At 38.1% G+C, this 21830-nt stretch overlaps 1 protein-coding gene across 25 annotated transcripts in view; it reads left to right on the plus strand.

Moving 5' to 3' along the window:
• Positions 1–21830, plus strand: part of GTDC1 (glycosyltransferase like domain containing 1) — a 476816-nt gene that overhangs the window by 279702 nt on the left and 175284 nt on the right. For all 25 annotated transcript variants that reach the window (XR_002339027.1, XM_021074849.1, XM_021074845.1 and 22 more), the window contains one exon: positions 20725–21057. Coding sequence is in view for 24 of the 25 variants with exons in the window: in XM_021074849.1 (XP_020930508.1) it covers positions 20725–21057 (333 nt within the window). In the remaining variant the exon portion in view is untranslated. The remainder of the gene's footprint in view (positions 1–20724; positions 21058–21830) is intronic.

A 21830-nucleotide genomic window follows, 5' to 3' on the forward strand; every position in this document is an offset into this window, starting at 1 on the left:
GAATTCAATGGGAGCTTTTCAAAGCAGATATAAAAATAAATCTTAGAAAATATCTGAATTTAATGACCAGTTCTAGAACTTTTCAGGGAGACTCCCTCTAATAATGGCATCCAGAACATGCGCAGCTAGCCTGTCAGGCTAAATAGGTGTGTTATCTTTCTGGAACCAGTAGTCTGTGTGTGAAATGGATTTATTGATATAAACAGTCTCTATTATGCATCAGTTGTACATATACCATTTCAGCTAATCCTTAAGACAACTGTAGGAGCGTATTCCCATTTAATATATGATAAACCAGCAGCTTAATTAGGTTATTTTATTGGTGCAGGGTTACTTACCTCTAAAGGGATGACCCTGAAATTTGAGGTGAAGATAATTTATTCTAAAGGTACCTTGCTAAACCCTGCCTTCCTCTGAAGAATTTTAACATACGCACCCTACCTCCTCTCCCAGCCTGTTACTTGGACATAGATGACACTTCAGTAAGAGGGAAATTTAATTGGCATTGTCATCAACCTCTCTGAAATTGTGAATAAAACATAAATAAAACAATTTGGAAGTCCATAGTGTTGCACATAAATGCCTTTGCCATCAGCACCAGCACATAAGTGCCTTTGCCATCAACATCAACACCGAATATGTTTTGTTCAGTGAGAACATCCGTATTTCTTTCCAGTAGAAGAGTAACGTGTTTGTTAAAAGAGGGACCTAGGTGATTGATTCTTTAGTAAACCAGGGAAGTTGGATTGCTTTGCTAATCCACAGAGTCAAGGTCTCGTCAGTGTGGCCCCAGCAGACTAGGAGTGACCTTACATCCTTTTTGGATGTGACTTGTGTTAGGGAGTGTGAGGCCAATAGGAACCAGCTTCATTTGACCTTTGGGACTTTCATGCAATTGTAACATTAAAATCTCCAGTGGCAGAAATGTTTTTCCAGTATAACATGGTCATTGAGCGGTTGCTATGTATTAACTCTGATAGAAAAAGAAGCTTGAACTTTAAGTACCTATTTATTTTAACTCTCTAGGTTCACTTTCTCTACCAATTACCTTCATTTCTCCAAAACTGAAACTTTATTAAGCAACTACTTGTGCCAAGCACCATGCTAAACAGTTTAGTTTCCTATTGATTACTGTGTTTTACTCTCTCAACAACCCTATGGCCTGTTTTAAAAAGGATCATCCCAATAATCAGAGTAGAGTGATGTGGTTTTTGTTACAAAGATAGCAATTTCTTCCTGTCAAGATAGAATTTAAAATATTACACTCATGAGTTCTGCTCGTCTTCCTTCCAAGAAAAAAAAATATTCTTTAGGAGAAGCTTAGTTTAATAACATCAGATGAGCAGAATTCTCTTTTTTAAACTGTGTTGACCGAAGGAGTGTAGATTCTAAAGGCCCTCACTCTAAGACTGTTCAACACAAAACCAGGTCCAAAGAGTTTCTGTGCATCTTAAATGTTAAATCTAAATTTAAACTTACATTTCCACCAATCAGAATTCAGAGCTAGTATCAGTGTTGATCATAGAAGAGATGTGTTTCTAATTAACTAACTTTAAAGCCCTATCTTAATCACTTAGAGCATTCTTGTGCACATCTGTGCTGCAGGAGTAACTGGATTACCTCCATGGTGTATGTGTGTCTGGGTGTGCGTGTGTGTTTAAAGCAATGCTATAACTCTATCCAAATGCGATTCAGCACTGCTTTAAAGTTTAGAAGCAAATGTGTGCTTAGTAATGTAGTTTCAAAATTGAAATCCCCTTCTACCTTATATGTTCTTCTCTTGTAAATCGGGCTTGTTTGTGGAGGGCAGCCATTTCAAATACTGTGACACATACATCCCAGAACTTCTCCCCTGTTGCTTCGATGGAACCTAAATGAGCACCAGAGCCAGGGCCTCTCATGTGGTTTTGCTTCATCCGACAATGACATCAGTATCTTTCCATTCGCCTCATTTTTATAAAATTGTGCCCAGAATGAATGGCGAAGCCAGTAAAGGAAACTGAGTCCTAGGAGTAATTTTTATTGGAGTAAATGAAGTGATATGATAAACAAGTACAACCTGATGTGACAACATGGCATAAAGCCATGATACAGAATGTTTCATTCTACTCTTGTGAATGTTTTTTAAAGCTTTTATGCCTTTCACATGTCTTGTGTGTATATATTCTGATCAATGGAAACACAATTCTTACTCAGATATTTATTTCTATCAATGTATGACCAGATGGTTCTTGCCTATGTTGGAAGAGAACCGTTCTGCCTATCTAACAACATTACTCTGAGAAACATTACATACAGCAGACTAACCAGGATGATCCTCTGTAGTCCAGGAGAGAAACATGCAGCTGCCTTTCTCTACTTTGTGGAGTTGGCAGAGACTCACAAATGCCTTTATTCTGATTTTTTAATTGAAATAGTTTGTGTATTTTTCCTCCCAGAGTCACACATGCTCAATGTGGAAAACTCTGGTGACACAGGCAAAAGAAAAAAAAAAGGAAGAATGAAAGAGAAAGACAAACACCATATGATATCACTTATATCTGGAATCTAATATATGGCACAAAGGACCCTTTCCACAGAAAAGAAAATCGTGGACTTGGAGAACAGACTTGTGGTTGCCAAGGGGGAGGGAGTGGGATGGACTGGGAGCTTGGGGTTAATAGATGCAGACTATTGCCTTTGGAATGGATTAGCAATGAGATCTGCTCTGTAGCATTGGGAACTATGTCTAGTCACTTATAATGGAACATGATAATGTGAGAAAAAAGAATGTATACACGTATGTGTAATAGGATCACCATGCTGTATAGTAGAAAAAATAAATAAAAGGGAAAGAAATAAAGAAATAAAAAAGAAAAAAAAAGAATGCTTATAAATTAATCTTGACTTATCATAAGTTGCCACTTGGAGATGTGAGGATGGTGATGAGGATGCAGAGCTGATGTTTATTTGAATACATATTATTTGTTGGGCTCCATGCTAAATGCTAAGCTAGATTACTGAACCCTCCCCAGAACCCACTGGTGTAGGTAATGGTATTAATCTCCCTTCATAGATGAGGAAACTGAAGCCCAGAGATGTTAAGTGAATTGCCCAAAGTCACACAGCTACTAGGTCACACAATAGCAGAGCTGATTGAACCTGGGATTGCAGGAAAGCTCACCCAGTTGATTTCTGAGGATTTACTGATTAACTCTTCATCTGTTGTTTATGTTTCAGATTTTCCTTTCACTTACTTTTCAGTTGAATTTATGAATCTTTTTATATATTAAATTATTTTTCCCCCACAGACTAAGGCCTATTTTTGTGGTTCTTACCTTTAGTGGCATGTTTAAAAAGACCTTCCCTACTCCTAGATTATAATATGGGAGGCAGAAAAAAAGAAATACTAACAGTACCAGAAGAAAATAATCACAAGCGAGAAAGCCGGCGTATCAGGATGAGAAGGGAGACGTGAGAGTGTGCTTAAAGGTGGTGGCAGAAAAGGAGATAAAGCTGTTCCCTCATTAGAGTCAGTGGGTCCCATAAATCAATTAAGTAAACTTCATTTCATGCCCCTACCCTCCCTTTGAAGCTCATGCAGCAGGTTTTGGACTGGGAGGAAGAATGTGAGGGAAAGGGAAGAAGGCTCATTACATAGCTGGTGCTGCTTGAGGGTCTCTTTTGAGTGTCAAATGCTTCTGTCAGGCAGTAAGCAAATGCCAGCACTTATGTGTGGCACGTAGATGTGTTCTCTTGAGACACTCCTGCGCATACCTCACACACAGGTGTTCCCTGTCATAGATGAAACTTCCCCAAGTGATCTCTAGCCACTTCCTTCTCTTAGCTCCAACACCAGGAGTGTGTCCTCTGCCCTGAAATGAGCCTCCTGAGCATAGTCCTTTCAATGTGTTGCATGACTCCCCTCCGTTCAGACCAAAGGAAAAAAATAAAATAAAAATCAGGTGGCCTTTCCCTTTCAAATGGTAAAAATGGAGGCTGCTTCCATTGCTAACCTTTCTCCTTGCCCTGCCATGTTGACAACTTCAGACAGCCTCCTACCTTCAAAATCTTGTGGTCATAGCTCTCGTCAGAATCTATGTCCTATGTTTTAGGGGGGCATGCATTAGGTTATCCTAAGAGCTCTGTTCTAGGAGCAGGAGAAGGCAGGCTTTTGAGTTCTGGCAGCCTGGCAGTCATCCATTTGGGGGAAAGGGATGCCAGCCTCCCCTTCTGGCAAACATCCCAAGTCTGTATAAGAGCTTCTCATGGAGCATACCTACTCCTGTGAATTTCTTCCTCTTACTTAGGTTGTTAGAGTGTGACCTATAAGAGTTACGGGGCCACTGTTTCTACCTTTGGCATGTCCCGTGGAGATATGGCAGGCCCTTCTGTTTAGCATCAGTAGGTATTAATCCTTGGTATTAAGACCACATTTGAAATGCCAAGATGACAGGCAAAGTCCTACCCCACATCCTATAACATAGAGTTAATTTGTGTTGTGGAGATCCCATGTGATGGAAAGTTTCTAATTCTTTCAGGATGGATTATCAGTTATCACAGATGTTTTCTGATTAGTGTATTACTTTTTTAATTGTGACCCAAGCCATCAGTAAACTGACATTTATTTTTTCTAGAGGTATAACGCATTACAATAAAGTGAAAAAATATATCAAAGGAGTGTTCTTTATTGCAAAGCTATTTCTTTGTCACAGTGTGCAATCCTTAGAAGCAGTATTTTGTTGATCTTGGTGACAACAAATTCACTTTATCTAATAATACTGCATGGCATGTCTTCATTCTCTTTCCTGTTGATGTGACAGTCACTCTTTAATGAAACCTGATTTTGTATACTATTTGCATTGTAGATCAGGAAGGAAGAAGTGCGTTTGCTTAAGCAGTAGCTGAGCTGTTTATACTTCTTATATTCTTCCATCAAGAAATAATTACCCTTCAACCAACCTTACCTCTTTCTACTTCATATACACAAACTCCCAAGTAAAACATACTCAAACTCCCAAACCACACATCAGTATACAGAAACAATCAGGACCTAGAAAAGCATAGACTAGCATATGCAAAACCCATTCCCCCTCCTTGTACCAAGGCATTCATTCATTCAGGAAGTCCATATTGAGCATCTACTGTGGGCCATAAACCAGCGAGACAGTAGAGTTGATTTTGCTCATTTTTTTTGACTACAGAAAAGTAAAAAATAATGCTTGTTTTAACTCCAGTTCTATAAAATTGTAATGTTATTTCTGGCCTAACAAAGATAATATTGTAAGACTTTGGTATGTCATTGATTTGTTGTCTGTAATTCTCTACTGGAATACACCTACACATGGATTGGTTTTAAATGGCCTTTGGCAGTTTACTCTGTGGCCATCTGTCCATTTGCTATCTGTACTCCCAAACTAACATGCAATTCTAGAATAATCTGGCTTTTTAACACCCTTAGAACTCAGTTATGCCCCAGCATACATTATTGAAATGTTAAATGTATATAAATTTGGGCATGTATTGACAGTTCAGGTAGTCTATGCAGTCCTTTAAAATAGCCCAGCCCAATAAGATGCAGACTCTCAATACAGCTCAATTATAGAATAATTACATTTTTAAGATTATAAGAATTTTTTGTTTTATATAAGAATTTCACTGAATAGTTACTTTTTTAGGACATTTACTGTTTGTTAAAGGTATACCATTGCATTTACATGCACTTTGGTGTTTAAGGAGATGCTTGTACATCTCTGTGGTTATGACTCAATAACTTTAGCCAAACTGTGAATGTGAGTCTCTACTGAAAATACTTGCCCACTGTTCAGAGAAAGACTATTTCAAAGTGAAAAGTAAAAAAACTCTTCTGTAAATAATGTTAAACTTAAAAATAATGTTTAGCATGTCCTGAAAGATAGCCATGGATTGTTGTGATCTTTAAACAACGAATGTACTATTTCTTTAAAAAGCTTAGAAGAGGGAACTCCAACCATATGTTAAAAATGTCTGATTTTTCTTCTAATTCTTTTTCCTATAAGAGCAGAATTTTGAGTTTGAGTGGGTGCTCTATAAATACTGCTCATTGCCTAAGTAAATGTATTAGATTTTAGAAAAATGGTGAGTTTTTCTTTTTCTTTCTTTCTTTTTCTTTTTTTTTTTTTTTAGGAGGAATAAAACTTGGATACAAACCTTTCTCTATTGCTTCACTTCGGTGAATCTGCAGCTCTTCCCAGGCATAGTGATCTTTACAGAAATCTGAACCAACCATCAGTCCTGCCTCTCCTTCAAACCTTCTCTTCTGATATTTCCTGTGGAATATTTATTCTAGTGTAGCAAGTCAGAAACTGGCTCCAAAAACTAACTATAGGATTCGACCCCCCCCCCTTTTTTTTTTCAGTTCCTGTACTGGATAGAGGAGATAAAAGCTGGCTTTTAGAACAATTAATAGCATTTAAAAAAAGCATGAGAAATAAGATATTTTAAAATCTTAAAGCATGTTTTTAGAAGAACTAAATAGAATTTTTATATATTTGTTAAAATTAACCAATGGATGTGTTAAGTATTAGACATGTGGGAAGAGAAAAATGGTTCCCTGCTGAGCATTATTGTTTTCAATGATTAGGTTTCCTTCTCTGAACAACTCTTCACTTTTTCCTGGAGCTAAATATTGCTTTGACTTCATGGGCTTGGTTTCTGTATCACTGTCACAAACCCATTCCAAACTCTGTCAAGATCACTAACTCATCTTTTTATGTGGTCAGCTGAATCAGGAAATCTATTGTTTCCAGTTTTTTTTTTGTTTGTTTTTTTGTTGTTGTTGTTGTTGTTGGACACTTCCATCCTGGAGGCTTAGATTCTCTGCTTCTGCTCATTCTTGTTGTTTTCCGGACCTTTAAGTCAACTATTTCCTGGGTCCTACAATCTTTCTATTACTTTATCACTTTAGTAGGGGGTACATCAACTAGTATATCCTCAAAAAATGTACATGGAAGGTAAAATTTCTTAAGACCTTGCTTGTCCGAAAATGGCTTTATCTTGCCTCACATTTAATTAATATTCAACTGAATTTTGAGCTGTCATTGAAAATCACTATTCTCAGTGAGGTAATGTTCCATCGTTTTCTACTTTTTGGACTTCCTGATGAGAAGTCTGACTCCAGTGTATTTCTGATACCTTGCATGTAACTCATCCTGTTCTTTTTTGCTCCTCATCTTCTGAAATTCCTTAATGGGTCTATGTGGATTGGATTTTGTTCTCTTTGTACACTGGGCATATACTCCCTTCAATACAGATAATTTTCTTATATTTTTCTTTGATTTTTTTCTCCCCCATGATTTTCTCAGTATTTATGTTCTTCAGTTCCTATTAGTCATTATTGAACCTTAGATTGACCTTATTTTGTTATCTCTTTTTCTATGTTCTTCTTTGTTTTTGTTTTTATTTTATTTTCTATAAGATTTTCTCAACTTTATCTTCTACCTCTTGATTTTTTTTTCAGTTATGATATTTTTATTTGCAAGCACTCTTGTTCTTGAATGTCCTTTCTTATTGCATCCTATTTTTTCCACCATGGATACAAAATCTTATTTTATCATAGTTATTACAGGTTTTTTTTAAAGTTTTTGTCTACTCTCCATGGGGTCTCAGTTTCTTCTAAGTTCCTCTTTTCTATTTATTTGCTTCATCATGTTAAAAGTTTTCCTCAAACATGTGATGGTCCTTGTCTCTCCATTCATATTTGAGGCGAGACTCTGAATGATGATTTCAGAGACAAGGTTTATTGACCAGTGACCTTTCTCATAGTGTGAGTGAATAGGGATTCTGTTGTTTGTTGTAGTGTTTCTGTATGTCAGTATTGCTGGATCAGCCCATTTAGTTTCCAGAGAAAAGGTCCTGTTATCTTCTGGAAGGAGAATCTCCAGCTATCTGGGAGCCAAATAGGGGAAGGGAGCTGAAGAACCATCATTAGTAAATAGGCATTCTTTCATTTACTTTTCCTTACCTTTGCCTTTAGCCTTGCCTGTTCTCTGTGGTCCACATCTCCCAGTGTTGAAGCCTTTCTGCTGCTGAGGTGGGAGGTAGGGGGAAAAGGAGGTAATTGCTTGACTTCATGGGCTTGGGAAGGTTATTAGAGGGCTTGAGTTCACTTTATATAGGATTGCTTCCAGTTCTGTTTTCAGTTTTGCTCTACAAGTCCACCTCCAGAGGCACCTGCTGTGTCCAATTCTTGAGCTTTCCTTTTTTTTTTTTTTTTTTTTTTTTTTCTGAAGCAAATGAGCTTCTGCTTCTTGACTAATGCCACACGCCCAAACAAAATCACCTGCACTGACAGAAGCATTCTGCCCCCTCCTCTCTGATCCAGCACCACTCATCCGTCTGCTTTCCATCGCCTGAAAACTAGTTGACATTTCTTTTGTCATCTTTCTCAATTATTCTCTTTGTCGCTGAGAATCTATGTTTTTAAAAAATTCTCATACCATTATTTTAGTGGAGATTCCATAGGCAGAGGGGATTTAAAATTGATGTTCGCTCTGCTGTGTTTTCTCCAGTCCGTTCTTCACACTGCAGCCAGCGTGTTTATATGGACCAATCCGACTATCAACTTCTCAAATGGCTATAAACCTCTTATGTATATTGTTAAGGGCAGAAAGGCCTCCCCCTGGTTATTTCTCAGGCCTCATTTTTGTCCTCCCCCCACCTTCACACCTTTCCACACCCACTCAAGGATCTGACTGTACTTTGTTTTTCACTCCTGAGCCATGTTTTCTCCTAAGGCCCTTTGCATGCATTATTGCTCTTAACACAACCCACCTCTTATATCCAAACCTGGTTACCTTGTAATCGTCGTGGAGTTCTCCACTGAAAAATCACCTTCTCTAAGAGTCTTCTGTGGTGCTAGCCCCCATCCCCAGGCCTGGGTTCTCATAATCATTATACCTAATTCTCCCCTTATTGGAGCACTTACCCAGTGAGTTGTTCCATTAGGACATCTGGGCTATCCTCCTGACACATAGTAGGCACTCCAATTTTGGTTGAATGGTGAATGAATTTTTCATTTCCTCTGACCTTTTTCATTCAGAAAATACTCAGCATTTTCACTGAGTATTTAACTCTTTCTTTGCCTTCAAGCCTTGGTTGTATTCTAGTAATAGTCTACCAGTTTACCCATCTGTTATACTTTTACAACCTAGCAAACTCAGAAATACTAGAAAGTATAGATAACCAGAAGTAAGCGGGAGTGTTTGTACACTTATTTTGTACACTTAAAGGCTTTATTGCAAATGTAACATTAACAAAATTGTGTCTTATTAGTTCAGAATAAAGACAGTTCCTATGGCTTAAAAGGTAGATAACAGTAGACCCAGAACTTGTGGATCACTGCTTAGTGCTGTAGCATTTAGTGTGGTAGCAGGGGGGAAAGAAGAGGGACGTGGTAGAAGTTGGATTTGCTGGTAATTTTGATTTATTCAGTTTGTGGGTAGGCAAATGAAAAAGAAAAAGAGAAAAAAAAAAAAAAGACTGGATTTTTGATGCCCATCTGTTCATGCTTCAGAGACCTGGAAACTGATGTTTTAAATTTCCTGCTTTTACTTTCTTGGTTTATGCAGCTTCAAGAAGGGGAAAGATGGAACCTCTCAGTTAGAAAAATGAAGGAATAAAAGGAAAGAAAAGGAAAAATAATGTAGGGAAAAAAAAAAAAGACACCCAAGAAAGAAATAATAGATTTAGGAGGAATATATTTGTTTGATTTATAACATTGGACCTTTTTGTAATTAATGTGCCTCTAGGCAGGGAACAAATCTTTGATTAGTATACAAATGAAAATAAGGTAGCATATTAAAATGCCTGCCTTAAATGGATTCTAAAATGTAACTTGTGAGAGTTAACAAGAATAATGCATCTTTAAAAAGGCATGTGTCTCTGATTTATAAAGTAGGCTTAACTATGAAATGGCCAATGAAGTCAGAGAGTAGAGTTTCTAAACTGCTCTTTTTCTCTTTTGTAACCATGACAATGTAATGATGATGGCCTTCTCCATTATTATCAAAAACAAAAAACAGTATTTACTGAGCTCTTATTATATGCCAAGCAGCATGGAAAATATAATTCTGCAAAGCAGCATTGCTATTTATTATCCCCATTTTACAGATGAGAAAACTGATAATTACAGAAAAGACTCTTTCCCCAGGTCAGCTAATAAGTTCTAGAGCCCTGAATTTAAAACTAGGCAAATACCAGAGCCCTGCTTGATGCAGTGTGCCTTTTTGCCTCTTTATAGTTATAATAAATTTAATTAAAAGTTTGATCCTTATACTTCCATGAGAAGTGTAGGGGGCTGGTTTTCTTCTGATTGAACATTTGAGAAAACGTACGTTTAAAGAGATTAAGTGACATTCTTCACAACCAAGCACATGTTTAGGAAAAATTATTTCCTAATTCAATTCTCCATTCCTTTTTATTTTTAGTTAAAAAAAAAAAAAAAGGAGTTCCCGTCGTGGCTCAGTGGTTAAGAATCCGACTAGGACCCATGAGTTGCAGGTTCGATCCCCGGCCTTGCTCAGTGGGTGAAGGATCCGATGTTGCCTTGAACTGTGGTGTAGGTTGCAGACGCAGCTCGGATCCCGCGTTGGCTGTGGCTCTGGCATAGGCTGGTGGCTACAGCTCCTATTCGATCCCTAGACTGGGAACTTCCATACGCCGTGGGAGTGGCCCAAAAAAAGACAAAAAAAAAAAAAAAGAAGAAGAAGAAGAAAAACTTCTCGTCACGGAAACGAACCTGACTAGTATCCATAAGGTTGCAGGTTCGATCCCTGGCCTCACCCGCGGGTCAAGATCCGGTGTTGCTGTGAGCTGTGGTGTAGGTCACAGACTCAGCTCGGATCCCACATTGCTGTGGCTGTGGTGTAGGCTGGCAGCTATAGCTCCAATTTGACTCCTAGCCTGGGAACTTCCAAACGCCACAGGTGCAGCCCTAAAAGAGAGAAAAAAAAAAAGAAAAAAGAAAAAAGTAACATTTTTGTTTCACAAGAAAATGCACATGTTCTCCTTTTCATTCCCTGAATTCCCTTACAGGTTTTGATGGTCAGGTCTTTCTTCTTATACAGTATTCTCTTGTTGTCACTGTCTGTCAACATAGGCTAGTACCTCCCACTCCATCATCTTGCTGATGCCCTATTCAGGAAATTTCACCCATCATGGTTTTGATTCTTTCCCCTCTTTTCCATAGTAATATTCAGTTGAATTAGCCATCTCAAGGCTGCCACAACAAAATGTCATAGACTGGGTGATTTAAACTACAGGAATTTATTTTGCAGTTTTGGAGGCTGGAAGTCTGAGATCAGGGTGCTAGTGTCGTCAATTCTGAGGAGAGCTCTCTGCCTGAGTTGCAGATGGTTGCTTTCTGACTGTGCCCTTGCATGTGACAGTGAAAGGGAGAAAGGGAAAAGGGAGAGAGAGAGGAAGAGAGAGGGAAAGAGAGATTTCCTCTACTTCTGAAAAGGTCACAATCCTATCGGATTAGGGCCCAATCCTTATCACCTCATTTAACCCTAGTTACCTGAAGATCCTATCTCCAGGCATAGTCATATTCAGGGTTAGGACTTCAACATGTAAATTTTGAAGGAGCACAGTTCTGTCTGTAGCACCCATAAAATGAAACCATGCTCTAAAGGAGACTCTCTAACTGGAAACACTGGCTGAGGAGAATTCTGATTTTGTTTGGAAGGAATAAAATGATCCTTTCTTCAATACCAGCACATTTACTATCCTGCTATCAACTTCCAAACAATGGCTTCCAAAAAAAAAAAAAAATACTGTGGAAAAGGACATGTGATTAGAGATGATTTTTAGAGTTTCCTCCAATATAGCCTTATTGGTGCTATAGAAGATACAGGATTCCCAGAGAAATGTGAATATTTACTTACTAACAAAGTCAGTCCATACAGAGCAGCTTGCTAAGTCTATGTACATATGAAACAGCCACTTCCTCTTGCTTGAAAGAAATTACTGCAGATTTACATTTAAGAATTTTTTCATTTTTGAATATTATTATTAAATTAAGTGGGGTGAATGAATAGAAGCTTTATTTATTTTTACTCACTAGATTGCTGTTTTATCGTAAAAGGAAAAGTCAGATGGAAGAAGTGTACAGGGAAAGGTATGGGGGAGGAACGTCTGTGCCCTTTCCAGGCATGCTCATTTCCCCATATCTTCACGTGCTCACCAACCTGGAAGCTTTCTGAACTTCATCCTTTGGGTTTTTATGGAGGCTTGACTAGAAGATTTTAAAACTTCACTTTGAGTTATTAGCGAAACAAATGATGAGCAAATTGATAAGTTTGAACAAAAAAGTATAGTAATGAAATCTGCAAATGTAGTTTAGTTTAAAGGTAATATGGATAGTTTACAATTTCTGGGGCTCAGATACCAAAATAAGTATGAAATGTCACTACATATGCACTAAAAACTTTGTAAATATAGACATAACCTCTTGCTCGTAGAAGAAGCTTAGATATTTGTTGAATGGATATTTGTTGACTGATTCAACACAGTGACTCCTTTACTAACTAGGAAGTCCAGTGTTACCCAAGATGGCTTTGGAATAATTCTATAAGTATGGATGATACCTAAAGAAGCCAGGAAATGGGAAATTTACTTCAATTTACTTAGCCCCTTTACACATCATTATCAGCACAAGTTCTCTCTTTTAATCCTCTCAAGAAATTTGTAACTATGGATATAATCCTGTCTTTATAGATTAGAAAACTGAGGTTCCGAGAAAGTGATTTGAATAAATTCACACATACAGAAAGTGCCAGTGCTAGTATAGCCTGGGTTCTCCCCTCTTCAACATGCCCATTGCTCGAGTGGAGTTACTCTCAGGTGCTTCACAAAGATGTCTCTCCCCCTGTCCTCCCCGAAGAATCTTTCTCGTAGGTTTCCTGTGGGACCTGAGATTATCCCATTGGTGATCATTTCCCTTGAATCACGGTATTGTACTTCTGAAAGGCATAACATATTGATCCTGGAATTAATACATTGTGGGAATTTAAAATTCGTCTCCAACAAGAATAACAGTGAAGAACAGGGCGTGATTTGAGGTAGATCCAAAGTGGAGCTCTGGTTCCTGGAGAAGCTGCAAGGGGATACCTGGGGATGGGCTAGGGAGTGGGATGGGCTGGGGCTGGGCAGTGGGAAAGTAGTGTAAAGATCTTAGGGACTTAACCACCGGTGGGTAGAGAGTGCTTTAATGAGGACATAAACCGTTTGCAGTTTAGCCTACAACTTTGCTAACTGTGTTGAATTACTACAGTAAACCTTGTATAGATTAGAGGATTTTGTTGTTCTCAGCTCTTTTGGGGGAAGAATGTGAATTATGAGAAGTAAGCATACATATGTTCACAAGGATGACTTTGATAAACATGGGTTGTGGTAACATGCAAGATAGCTCTTCTGATTCTCACATATTGATAAGGACCCATAAGTTTTCTGTATGAGGAGTATGTCATAAAGGGATTTGATAAAATAGATTAAGACAAACTGTTCATTCTAGTAGGCAGTTAAATTAGCAATGTAATCAATCGAAAACACCTTGAAATTAAGAGAGAATGAGGAAATGAGGCACATTCAGGTTAAATAGTATTAATTATGTAAACTGTGTTGCCAGAAGAAGCCATGTAAGTAAATGATATAAATAAAGAATATGGAAAGTGTTAGATTTTCAGAAATGATTCTGAGAAATGCAGTTGGGAAATTAATATAAAAGATAGACTCATGGGAACAGACCATCTTTTCCTATGACAGTCTTATATCCCAGCTATTTAAAGACAAACATCAGAAAATGATGAACTTTAAACAGAATAGAGGAAGCCGAACCTCCTCTTTTTGGCAGCCTAGAAGAGAAGACGCTATTTTCATGAAGTGTGTCATCTCCGGGACCATACATGGATAATGAGGCCAGTCTGATAACCATAAATCTGCTTTCAGTTTCAGCGTGCATTTCTCAGGCTAACAACTAGGGTTTGCACGTTAATTTTAACTGAGACTAGTTTCCAGGGATCCTGTTTTCCTATCTTGTCACAAAACAGATTCTTCGTAGTCTAAGCAAGACACCCTTGCCCAGTATCTTCTCTCCGACTGCTGTCAGTGTCACATGTTGGCTTCGAAAGTTTACACCATGGGAATAGAACTTTGGTTCAGGCACCAAGCTGGAGCATCTAAGTGACCTGACCTAGCCAGCCATGATGGTGTTGGATGGCTCTTCCCCCAAAGCATTTATGCTGTGTGCATGTGGATTGTGATTGACTCATCTGAGATTCAAATTTGTTCAAATAATGTTCTGCCAGGAGTTTCTTATTGAAACAACCTTGGCAGATATTGCCATCTCTTTTATGAATATTAGCCCTTAGCCGTCTACAGTAAAGAAGAGCAGCCATCCTACAAGCAACCACCAAGCATACGTCTGTCTTCCTCTTTAATGCTGTGGTCTTCAAACATCTAGTTTTTGTTATGATAGACTTACTGGTTTGTGATTCCTTTATTCTGTGAAGATAGTTTGGCATCAAGTATTGGCATCAAGTATAGGGGGTATATGTATATACATTAGAATGCTAGGTTAAGATCTTTGCTTTTATATTTTATAGGTTTATGTAAATCTGCTTACCATATAAATGATATATTGGATACATGTGGGCAACATGATTTTTTAATTATCTTTGATATTTGCTTGTGTGGCTAAATTCTAAAAATGTTAATTTTGTAATTAATTTCCAACACATTGTTTGGAAATGGTGAATAATCTTTGTTATAAATCACCAAGAACTTAGATCACCGAGCTGTCTGGATGTATCTTCCCAGTTGGTTTTGGAAAAAGTATTTGTCTTTCATTCCTATTTCCCTTCTCTTTAATTCTCAATATGGTTTCTGTCTAGAAATCCACAGAAATTTCTGTGATAAAATTGAATAGTATTTTATTTCTGCTGTCATATCCATAGTGGCCTTGAGCTATATCTTCTTCTGTTACCTTTTTCACAGGTTCTAATCTTCAAACTTTCTTTTCTCTCCTCTTGTGTGGCCTTGGTGTATGGCTTTTAGTCTGGGTTTCATCATTTGGAGTAGGAATTCATTTTCCCACTCCTTCTGCCATCTTTACTGTATAATATGCCACCATCCGTCTGGTTCCCCATGCTTTTTTAGACTCAGGCTGTGCAATTCCTAGAGTCTCAAGTAGTGTTTCCCAGGGTACCATTTGCTGAATCTTAATTCTTAAGGTGCCTCTTTGTGGTGGTGGTGGTGGGGGGAAATAGGGGTGGTCCTTGTTCATTAAGTGCTAGGTTTATGAAACAATAGATACTATAGTTCTATCATGTAATAGGTGTTAAATAAATAGTTATTTTATGAACAAAAGAATGAATGATTGAACATATTTACTGTACATACTAGGAAATGCTGTGGCAAGTTTTGTAGGGAGGAAATGTTTGACTTTGTTTATTAACCCAGCATTTCCAAAACTTGTTCTGTCACAAAACCTTCTGTGAGACAACACCTACATGTTCCCAGGTAACTAGTGTTGCACAAAACACACTTTATGACTCTTTAGCCTAAAGGATATGATAGGGTGGCCATACTGCTCTCCCTCCCCCACACCTGAGCTTCCTCAGCACCCTCTCTCCTTACCTGCCCCACAGGCAGGCCAGTTTTCTTATTCCAGTCGCTAAGGCTCCGCTTTCTCCTTGGCTCATATTTGGAATAATCGATGATCAGTTATGCTCTCTCACTTTCTCTTTAATCATTCACTGACTTGCATAATTTTTTTTCATGTGCTATCTTCCAAATCTGCCTTGAGAAGCATAACTTAATAATCTCTATCTTGTGGGGACTCTTATCCATGGCTACTTATTTATGAGATTCTATAGGTTGAACGTACCATAGTACGTACTTTTTTTAAAGAAAATCTCTCAAAAAGATATTGTGAGCAGTGTGTTCCACACGACGTACATTTCAGCCATAGCATTCTTTTCAACAACGCATGAATCAGTAATGATTTCCTAAGGTGACTTGGCTTGCTTTATCTTACTGCCTTCCCTCTGACTACCTCTGTTGGTCAACTAACATATCCTAGATTCTCAACTTCAGTAGAAATAAGCTAAGGTGCCTAGGGTGTTTCCTTTCCTTACCATCAATCTGCTCAAATCTGGTCTTTTCAGACCATTCTGAATAAGACGTTTGGCCATTCCTACAGGCCGAGGTATAGGTTTGTGTGTTTGTATGTGAGTGGTTTTAGAGGAAAGCAATCAAATTTAAGTCGGAAAGTATTTATTCCTGCCGTGTCTTTAAACATCCCTCAACATAGTACTGAGATTTTGTGGCCATGCCTCTGGACCCACACAAGGGGTAGAGGTAGGGAAGAAGATGAGACAGCAGAGGGGAGGTTCTACGTCTGTTTCAAATATTGGCTATTGGTTGGGAAAAAATGTTGGAGTGGGGTCCACTGTCTAATAACAGGTTGAAATGATTACAGCAATCAAAATCCTTCTAAAAGTAAAAACAGGTTTTAATCTTCTGAGAGATTCAGCAATAGGAAGGATGTTTTACAAGTAAGGTGAGCCATAGCTTTTCTTTCAGAAAAAAAAAATGGGAAGATGATTAAATGGCAACCTGGCATAAGCTCTAAAAGGCAGCTCACTGGTTTTCTTCTTTCCTTTCTCTCCTTTCCTCCTTCTCTGAGTACCTTTTCTCTTCTCATTAGCACCTCCACCAGAGCTGGAGCTGGGGAGGAGAAAGGAAATGTTCAGACATGTGCCTATTTGCATAGTTACTTCACTGAGTTCACACCAGGACAGTGCAAACATTCTGTCCAGTTCTATAGAAAAGCCAGTATCACCCCATCAGTAGGCATTATTTTCTTTTTTTGCATAGAACCATTTATTGCCAAGCTTCTCTTAACTGTACATTACAAATAGCATCTGATTAAGAATGTTCTGGATGGGTTAATTAGTGTGGTGACTATTATTAAGCAAACTGCTTGTTAGTATTATGCCTGTTTGATCTTGGTATTGATGTGAAGTAATTGACCATAGAGCTACATTTAGAAAAGCTGAAGTTTTTTGATTTCTATTATGCCAATAAATTGTTTATATTAAACATGTTGATGAAAATATGAGTTTCCTGGTACAGAGAATCAGAATAGACTGTGTGGGATGGTCGATGAGGATTGGTTTGGTTTGTTTGTTTTTTTTAGAAATAGTAATACATTTGTTCAACTTGCTTCAAGACCAGCTCTGCTGAAATGAAGTAGTAAAAAGTTATTTCTGCTTACTGCTGCAGAGTATATGAAAACTAAAGTAATTTTAGCTTTCCTCACCTAAAGTATGTATTTCCTTTTAGATTTAGCTAATTGCCTAAATACTTCTTTGGGTAATAATCACTATATAAATAGACTATTAAGGAAAAATATGAGAAGATATTGTAAACAAGGAAAGCATAACATATAACTACCTTCTTTCAAGTACTGGATTATTATCTATATTATTTATTGGTATTTTGTCCAGTTCTGTTATTAAGAATTTCCACAGCTATTGCATTTCCATAGGGAATTTATTCCATGAGCTAATAAATTACACCGTCAGGGAGTTTTTCTTCAAATTCAGCTTAAATTTTCCCATCCTTAATTTCATCTCATTACTCCTAGTTATACCCACTTGTACCCAGCAAAATAATTATTCTCTTTCCTTGGAGACTCCTATTATGTACCCCTCTAGTTGTCACTTAACCAGGCTATTCATATTTAGCTCCTTTAATCTGTCCTCATAAATCAATTCTTCCATTGCCTTAATCATTATTATTGCTCTTCTAAGAACTCTCTAATTTTCAATCATGTGCATTTATCAGGTGCCTGAGATGAGACCAGCATTTGCACAGTCTTCTGCCCCTATGGACTTGGGCTCTCCCTTCCCTGTATGTCACAGTCCATAAGCAAGTGGCATCAGTCTGCTGGTCCAAACACAAAGAGTTGTATGGGCAAACTCCAGGCAGTCTTTTCCATGTGTCCTATTGCATTCAGGTTTATTGTTATTGTTTTCCATTCCATAATGTGAATCAGCTGAGTTTCGGGTTACTGTCCATGTCCGTATTCTGCATCCTCCCATGTCCTTATTTGCCACCTATCGAGTCAGTCCTCCACAGCTTGGGTTAAGGTAGGATTCTGTTCATCCTTGAGAACATTTAGGAAACATGTGGAATAAAAGCAGGCCTAGCACCTAACCAACAGCCAAGCTTATTGTAAGTTACCAATTCTCATTGTTTATAACCCTTTAGCCAATCTCCCGTCTCTTTTAATTTGCAATTTTGCTCACATGCTGGCCAACATAAATGGATTTTATGAGCAAGATGGCCAATAATACTGTTTTCTAAAATGAAGATATGTTGTTTCAATGCCCATTGATTTTTTTTTTTTTTAATTGTGAATCCTTTGTGCACCAAGTTTGTAATTCTGTTAAAATCCTTTTTAGGCTTGCCTGGCATTCTCTACCTGACATAAACAAATAGGTTACTTCACTTGCTTTATGGTTATTTTCCACGTATGTACAGATGTTCCTTCTCTTATGATTTGTTCCGTTTGTTTAGGAGAAGTTGAAATTATTGTCATAGAAATTTTTTTTTCTTTTTGTGGTGATTGATGGGAAATTTTTATTGATTTTTTTTCCTTAGAAATGTCCCAGTGTTTTAAATTTATTTCAGGAAGAACGTCAGTTACTTCTCCTTGTAATTTTGGACCTTTGAAATCTGACACTCTCATAATCTATATATGCCTAAATTTCTTTCCATCAAGAAACTTTAAATCAAGAACTAAGGTATTATTTTCTCAGGTTGTACCAAGGGGGTTAGCACCATTCTTTGATTTTTATCTCTCTATGCAATATCAGCTTCATCTACTTATGGAAGTGTGTGGGTCAGGGGTGGGGTAGTGTATACTGCTGTTAATTCATAGTGTCATCCACCCTTGCTTGGAGACATAGCCCACACCTTCCCCCCTCTCCACAGTGACTTTCCAGCCCCTCAGCTCACTTCTTAAACTTCATCTCCACCTCTTCTCACCTCCTTGAAACAGGTGCCTCCTCATGCTTTGGAGACTCACTAGATTCCGAACCTGCCGCCTGAAACTGTTCTTTTCAACTCCATTTTTCTCTTCTTCTTCTTCCTTCTCAGCTTTGGAAGAAAGCTTCATTTATGCTCTTGTAGAAGGCCCTACTTTCCCCCCACAGCAAGAATCCTGCCTTATCACACGTCATGCTGTTTTTCTGTTTCTGGGTCTTGCTCTTTCTAGCCAGTATCCCCAGATGAACACCACTATAGACACACACCCCCTTAAAGAAAATGGACCTTTCCCTCCCTGCTTTTCTTTGCTGTCTCTCTCCCTTGGGCTCACTCCCTTCCATGCTATCTAGTTTCTGCCTGCCTCACCCCAGGCCAGCTGCCCTGGGAGTAGCCAGTGCTCTTCTGCACAACAAAGCCAAAAGCTCCCTGTTGTTGGGTCTGTAGCACCTCTGCAGTATTTTACACCTTTTTTTAAAAAAGCAAAAAACAAAAAGCACAGTTTTAAGAGCTCTTGGTTCTTTTTCTACACTGTCTTTAGGAACTCTTAATTCACCTCAGTAGTGCAGTGTTTCTCTCAGGTTCTTTTCAACTCCTCCAAATGTTCCTCAATGCTTTCTTTCCAGGGTTCTTCATCCTCGCCCACTTCTCCATCTCCTCACTTACTTCACAGTCCAGAGAAGGGGCCGAGTTCCTGGATGGGCCTCGGGGCTCTGAGATTGCTCTTGTTCTCTGGCCCCAGACTCTTTGCCTTGCTTATTCCATGAAGAGTTCATCTACTTTCGCACCCTCTTCCTTTGATCCACATTGTTCCCTAAGTGCAGAACTGCCCTCTCTCTGCCTTTCAAAATCAGTCAGCTAAAATCCTCTTTAAGCCTTTACTGATCCCCAAGTCAGAATTAATCTCTAGTTCTTAGTTTTAAAAGTTAGAACATCCATTCTTGATACTGTGTTCCACCGCAGGTTAGTTGGCTGTTCTCACATCTGTCTCACACTCTGTTTTTCTAAGCACTACTGGTTTGCTCCCCAGTATGTGGTAAACTCCTTGATTTCATTTTATGTGGCTCCTTCTATCAAAAAGTGGCTGATATCAAACTCTATGTGTAAAAGTATTATGGGAAGAAAGGAATGAGATGGTAATGAAAAAAAACATAAAAATATTCTTCAAGAACTATTAGTAAGATCGATTTAATAAAAAATGTGTACAGGTGCCCAGGAATACAAACAGTCATGTGAGCAGAAATGCCCAGTATTAATTGAGGAAGTTTCAAGCATTTTTGTAGGGTAATGAACAAGTATGCCTTGGAAATAAGCACTGGGCTGTGAAGTGACTGGAAGACGCAAAACTCCCAAAGGACCAGTAAAGAGAGTGATAAACCATCGCTCTACTCTTATTTTTTATGTTATATACAATGTAGCTTTTATAGCCACAGAAGAAACTCTTTGGAAACCAAAGACAGTCTGGTCTAATTTCTAACCTCTGAACTTTCTCTTGATAACTACTGCTTTTTACACTCTTTCTGGAATTTTTGTTATATCATTAGTTTTTTTCTCAGTTTTTATACACCATCATCATGTCCTTACAGAAAGATAAAGGACAAATTTTAAATAGTATTTTCACTAAAAGTGCACTGCATTTTCTTTTGATAACAGATTCTTGCCCCAACACAAAGCACTCCATTTACAGAAGATACTCAGCCTTAAAGAAAATGGCACTGCTGCTCAATCCATGGCCCCTCCATTCCAAGAGGAGCAGACAGGTTCTGAGAATTTATTGAAGAGTCTTGATTCAGAGTCTGGACCCTGTGATGTTACACAACAAGAACACCTGGGTAGCTCAGCAAGGCAGGAGTCATACTTGAAAACATTCAGCGCATCAGATAATTCAAGCTCTCATCATGAGGAAAACAAACAAAATCCATGTGACGTTTTGCGTGGAGCTGACGATCAACAAAAGCCATTACATATTGTTTGGCCTCACAGGTGGTAAGTGTAAGATGTCCCAATTTACAAAATTGTCAAACCGGTAATAGAAAATATATTCTGATGATGGACTTAGTAATGTGTTGTCCCTACAGCTTTAGTACAAGATCATTTTAATGTGGCAGTGCTGCTAATGGAGTGCCATGGTGATACTCCTGTGTATATTCATGGTTGTGTACTTAAATTTGAATCACAGATAATTATTTGCAATGATTTGCTCAACTAACAATAGCCGCTCAGCACTTCTAGGAAACCAAATCTTATTCAAGAAGTTTCAAAGTGTAACAGTATGATTCCATATGTGTGTGTGTGTGTGTGTGTGTGTTATCACAACACTCTTTTACATCTACACATTGCTAACAAAGTATTACCATTAAACAAAAACAATTTCCATTATTTACTGATTTGACCAGTTTCAAGTGAATGCTTTTATTTCACTTGTCATGATATATGTCAGTACATTTGAAACAGTTTCCCTTCTCCCAAATGCCTATGCATTGTGCTAAGGAAAATGCTTTCCAGCAGAAATTTTTCTAAACAGGAAAATCAACTGCAGCATGTAATCGCACCAAATATAAACTCATAAACTTAACCCTGGCTCCTATAAATTAGGATTTAAAGAGGTAAAATGTCCTGATAATCTTCTGGTATTAGGCATAAACATTTTAATCTAGTTTTTATTCCTCCCAGTTAGTTTAATCTGCATGTGGCCTGATTAGAGTTCACTTCCCCCACAGATTATGGTCTCTTTATTGCAGAGATGCTGGGCTGATCAT

This window comes from Sus scrofa, chromosome 15 (genome assembly GCF_000003025.6).
Source record: "Sus scrofa isolate TJ Tabasco breed Duroc chromosome 15, Sscrofa11.1, whole genome shotgun sequence".
NCBI lineage: Eukaryota > Metazoa > Chordata > Mammalia > Artiodactyla > Suidae > Sus > Sus scrofa.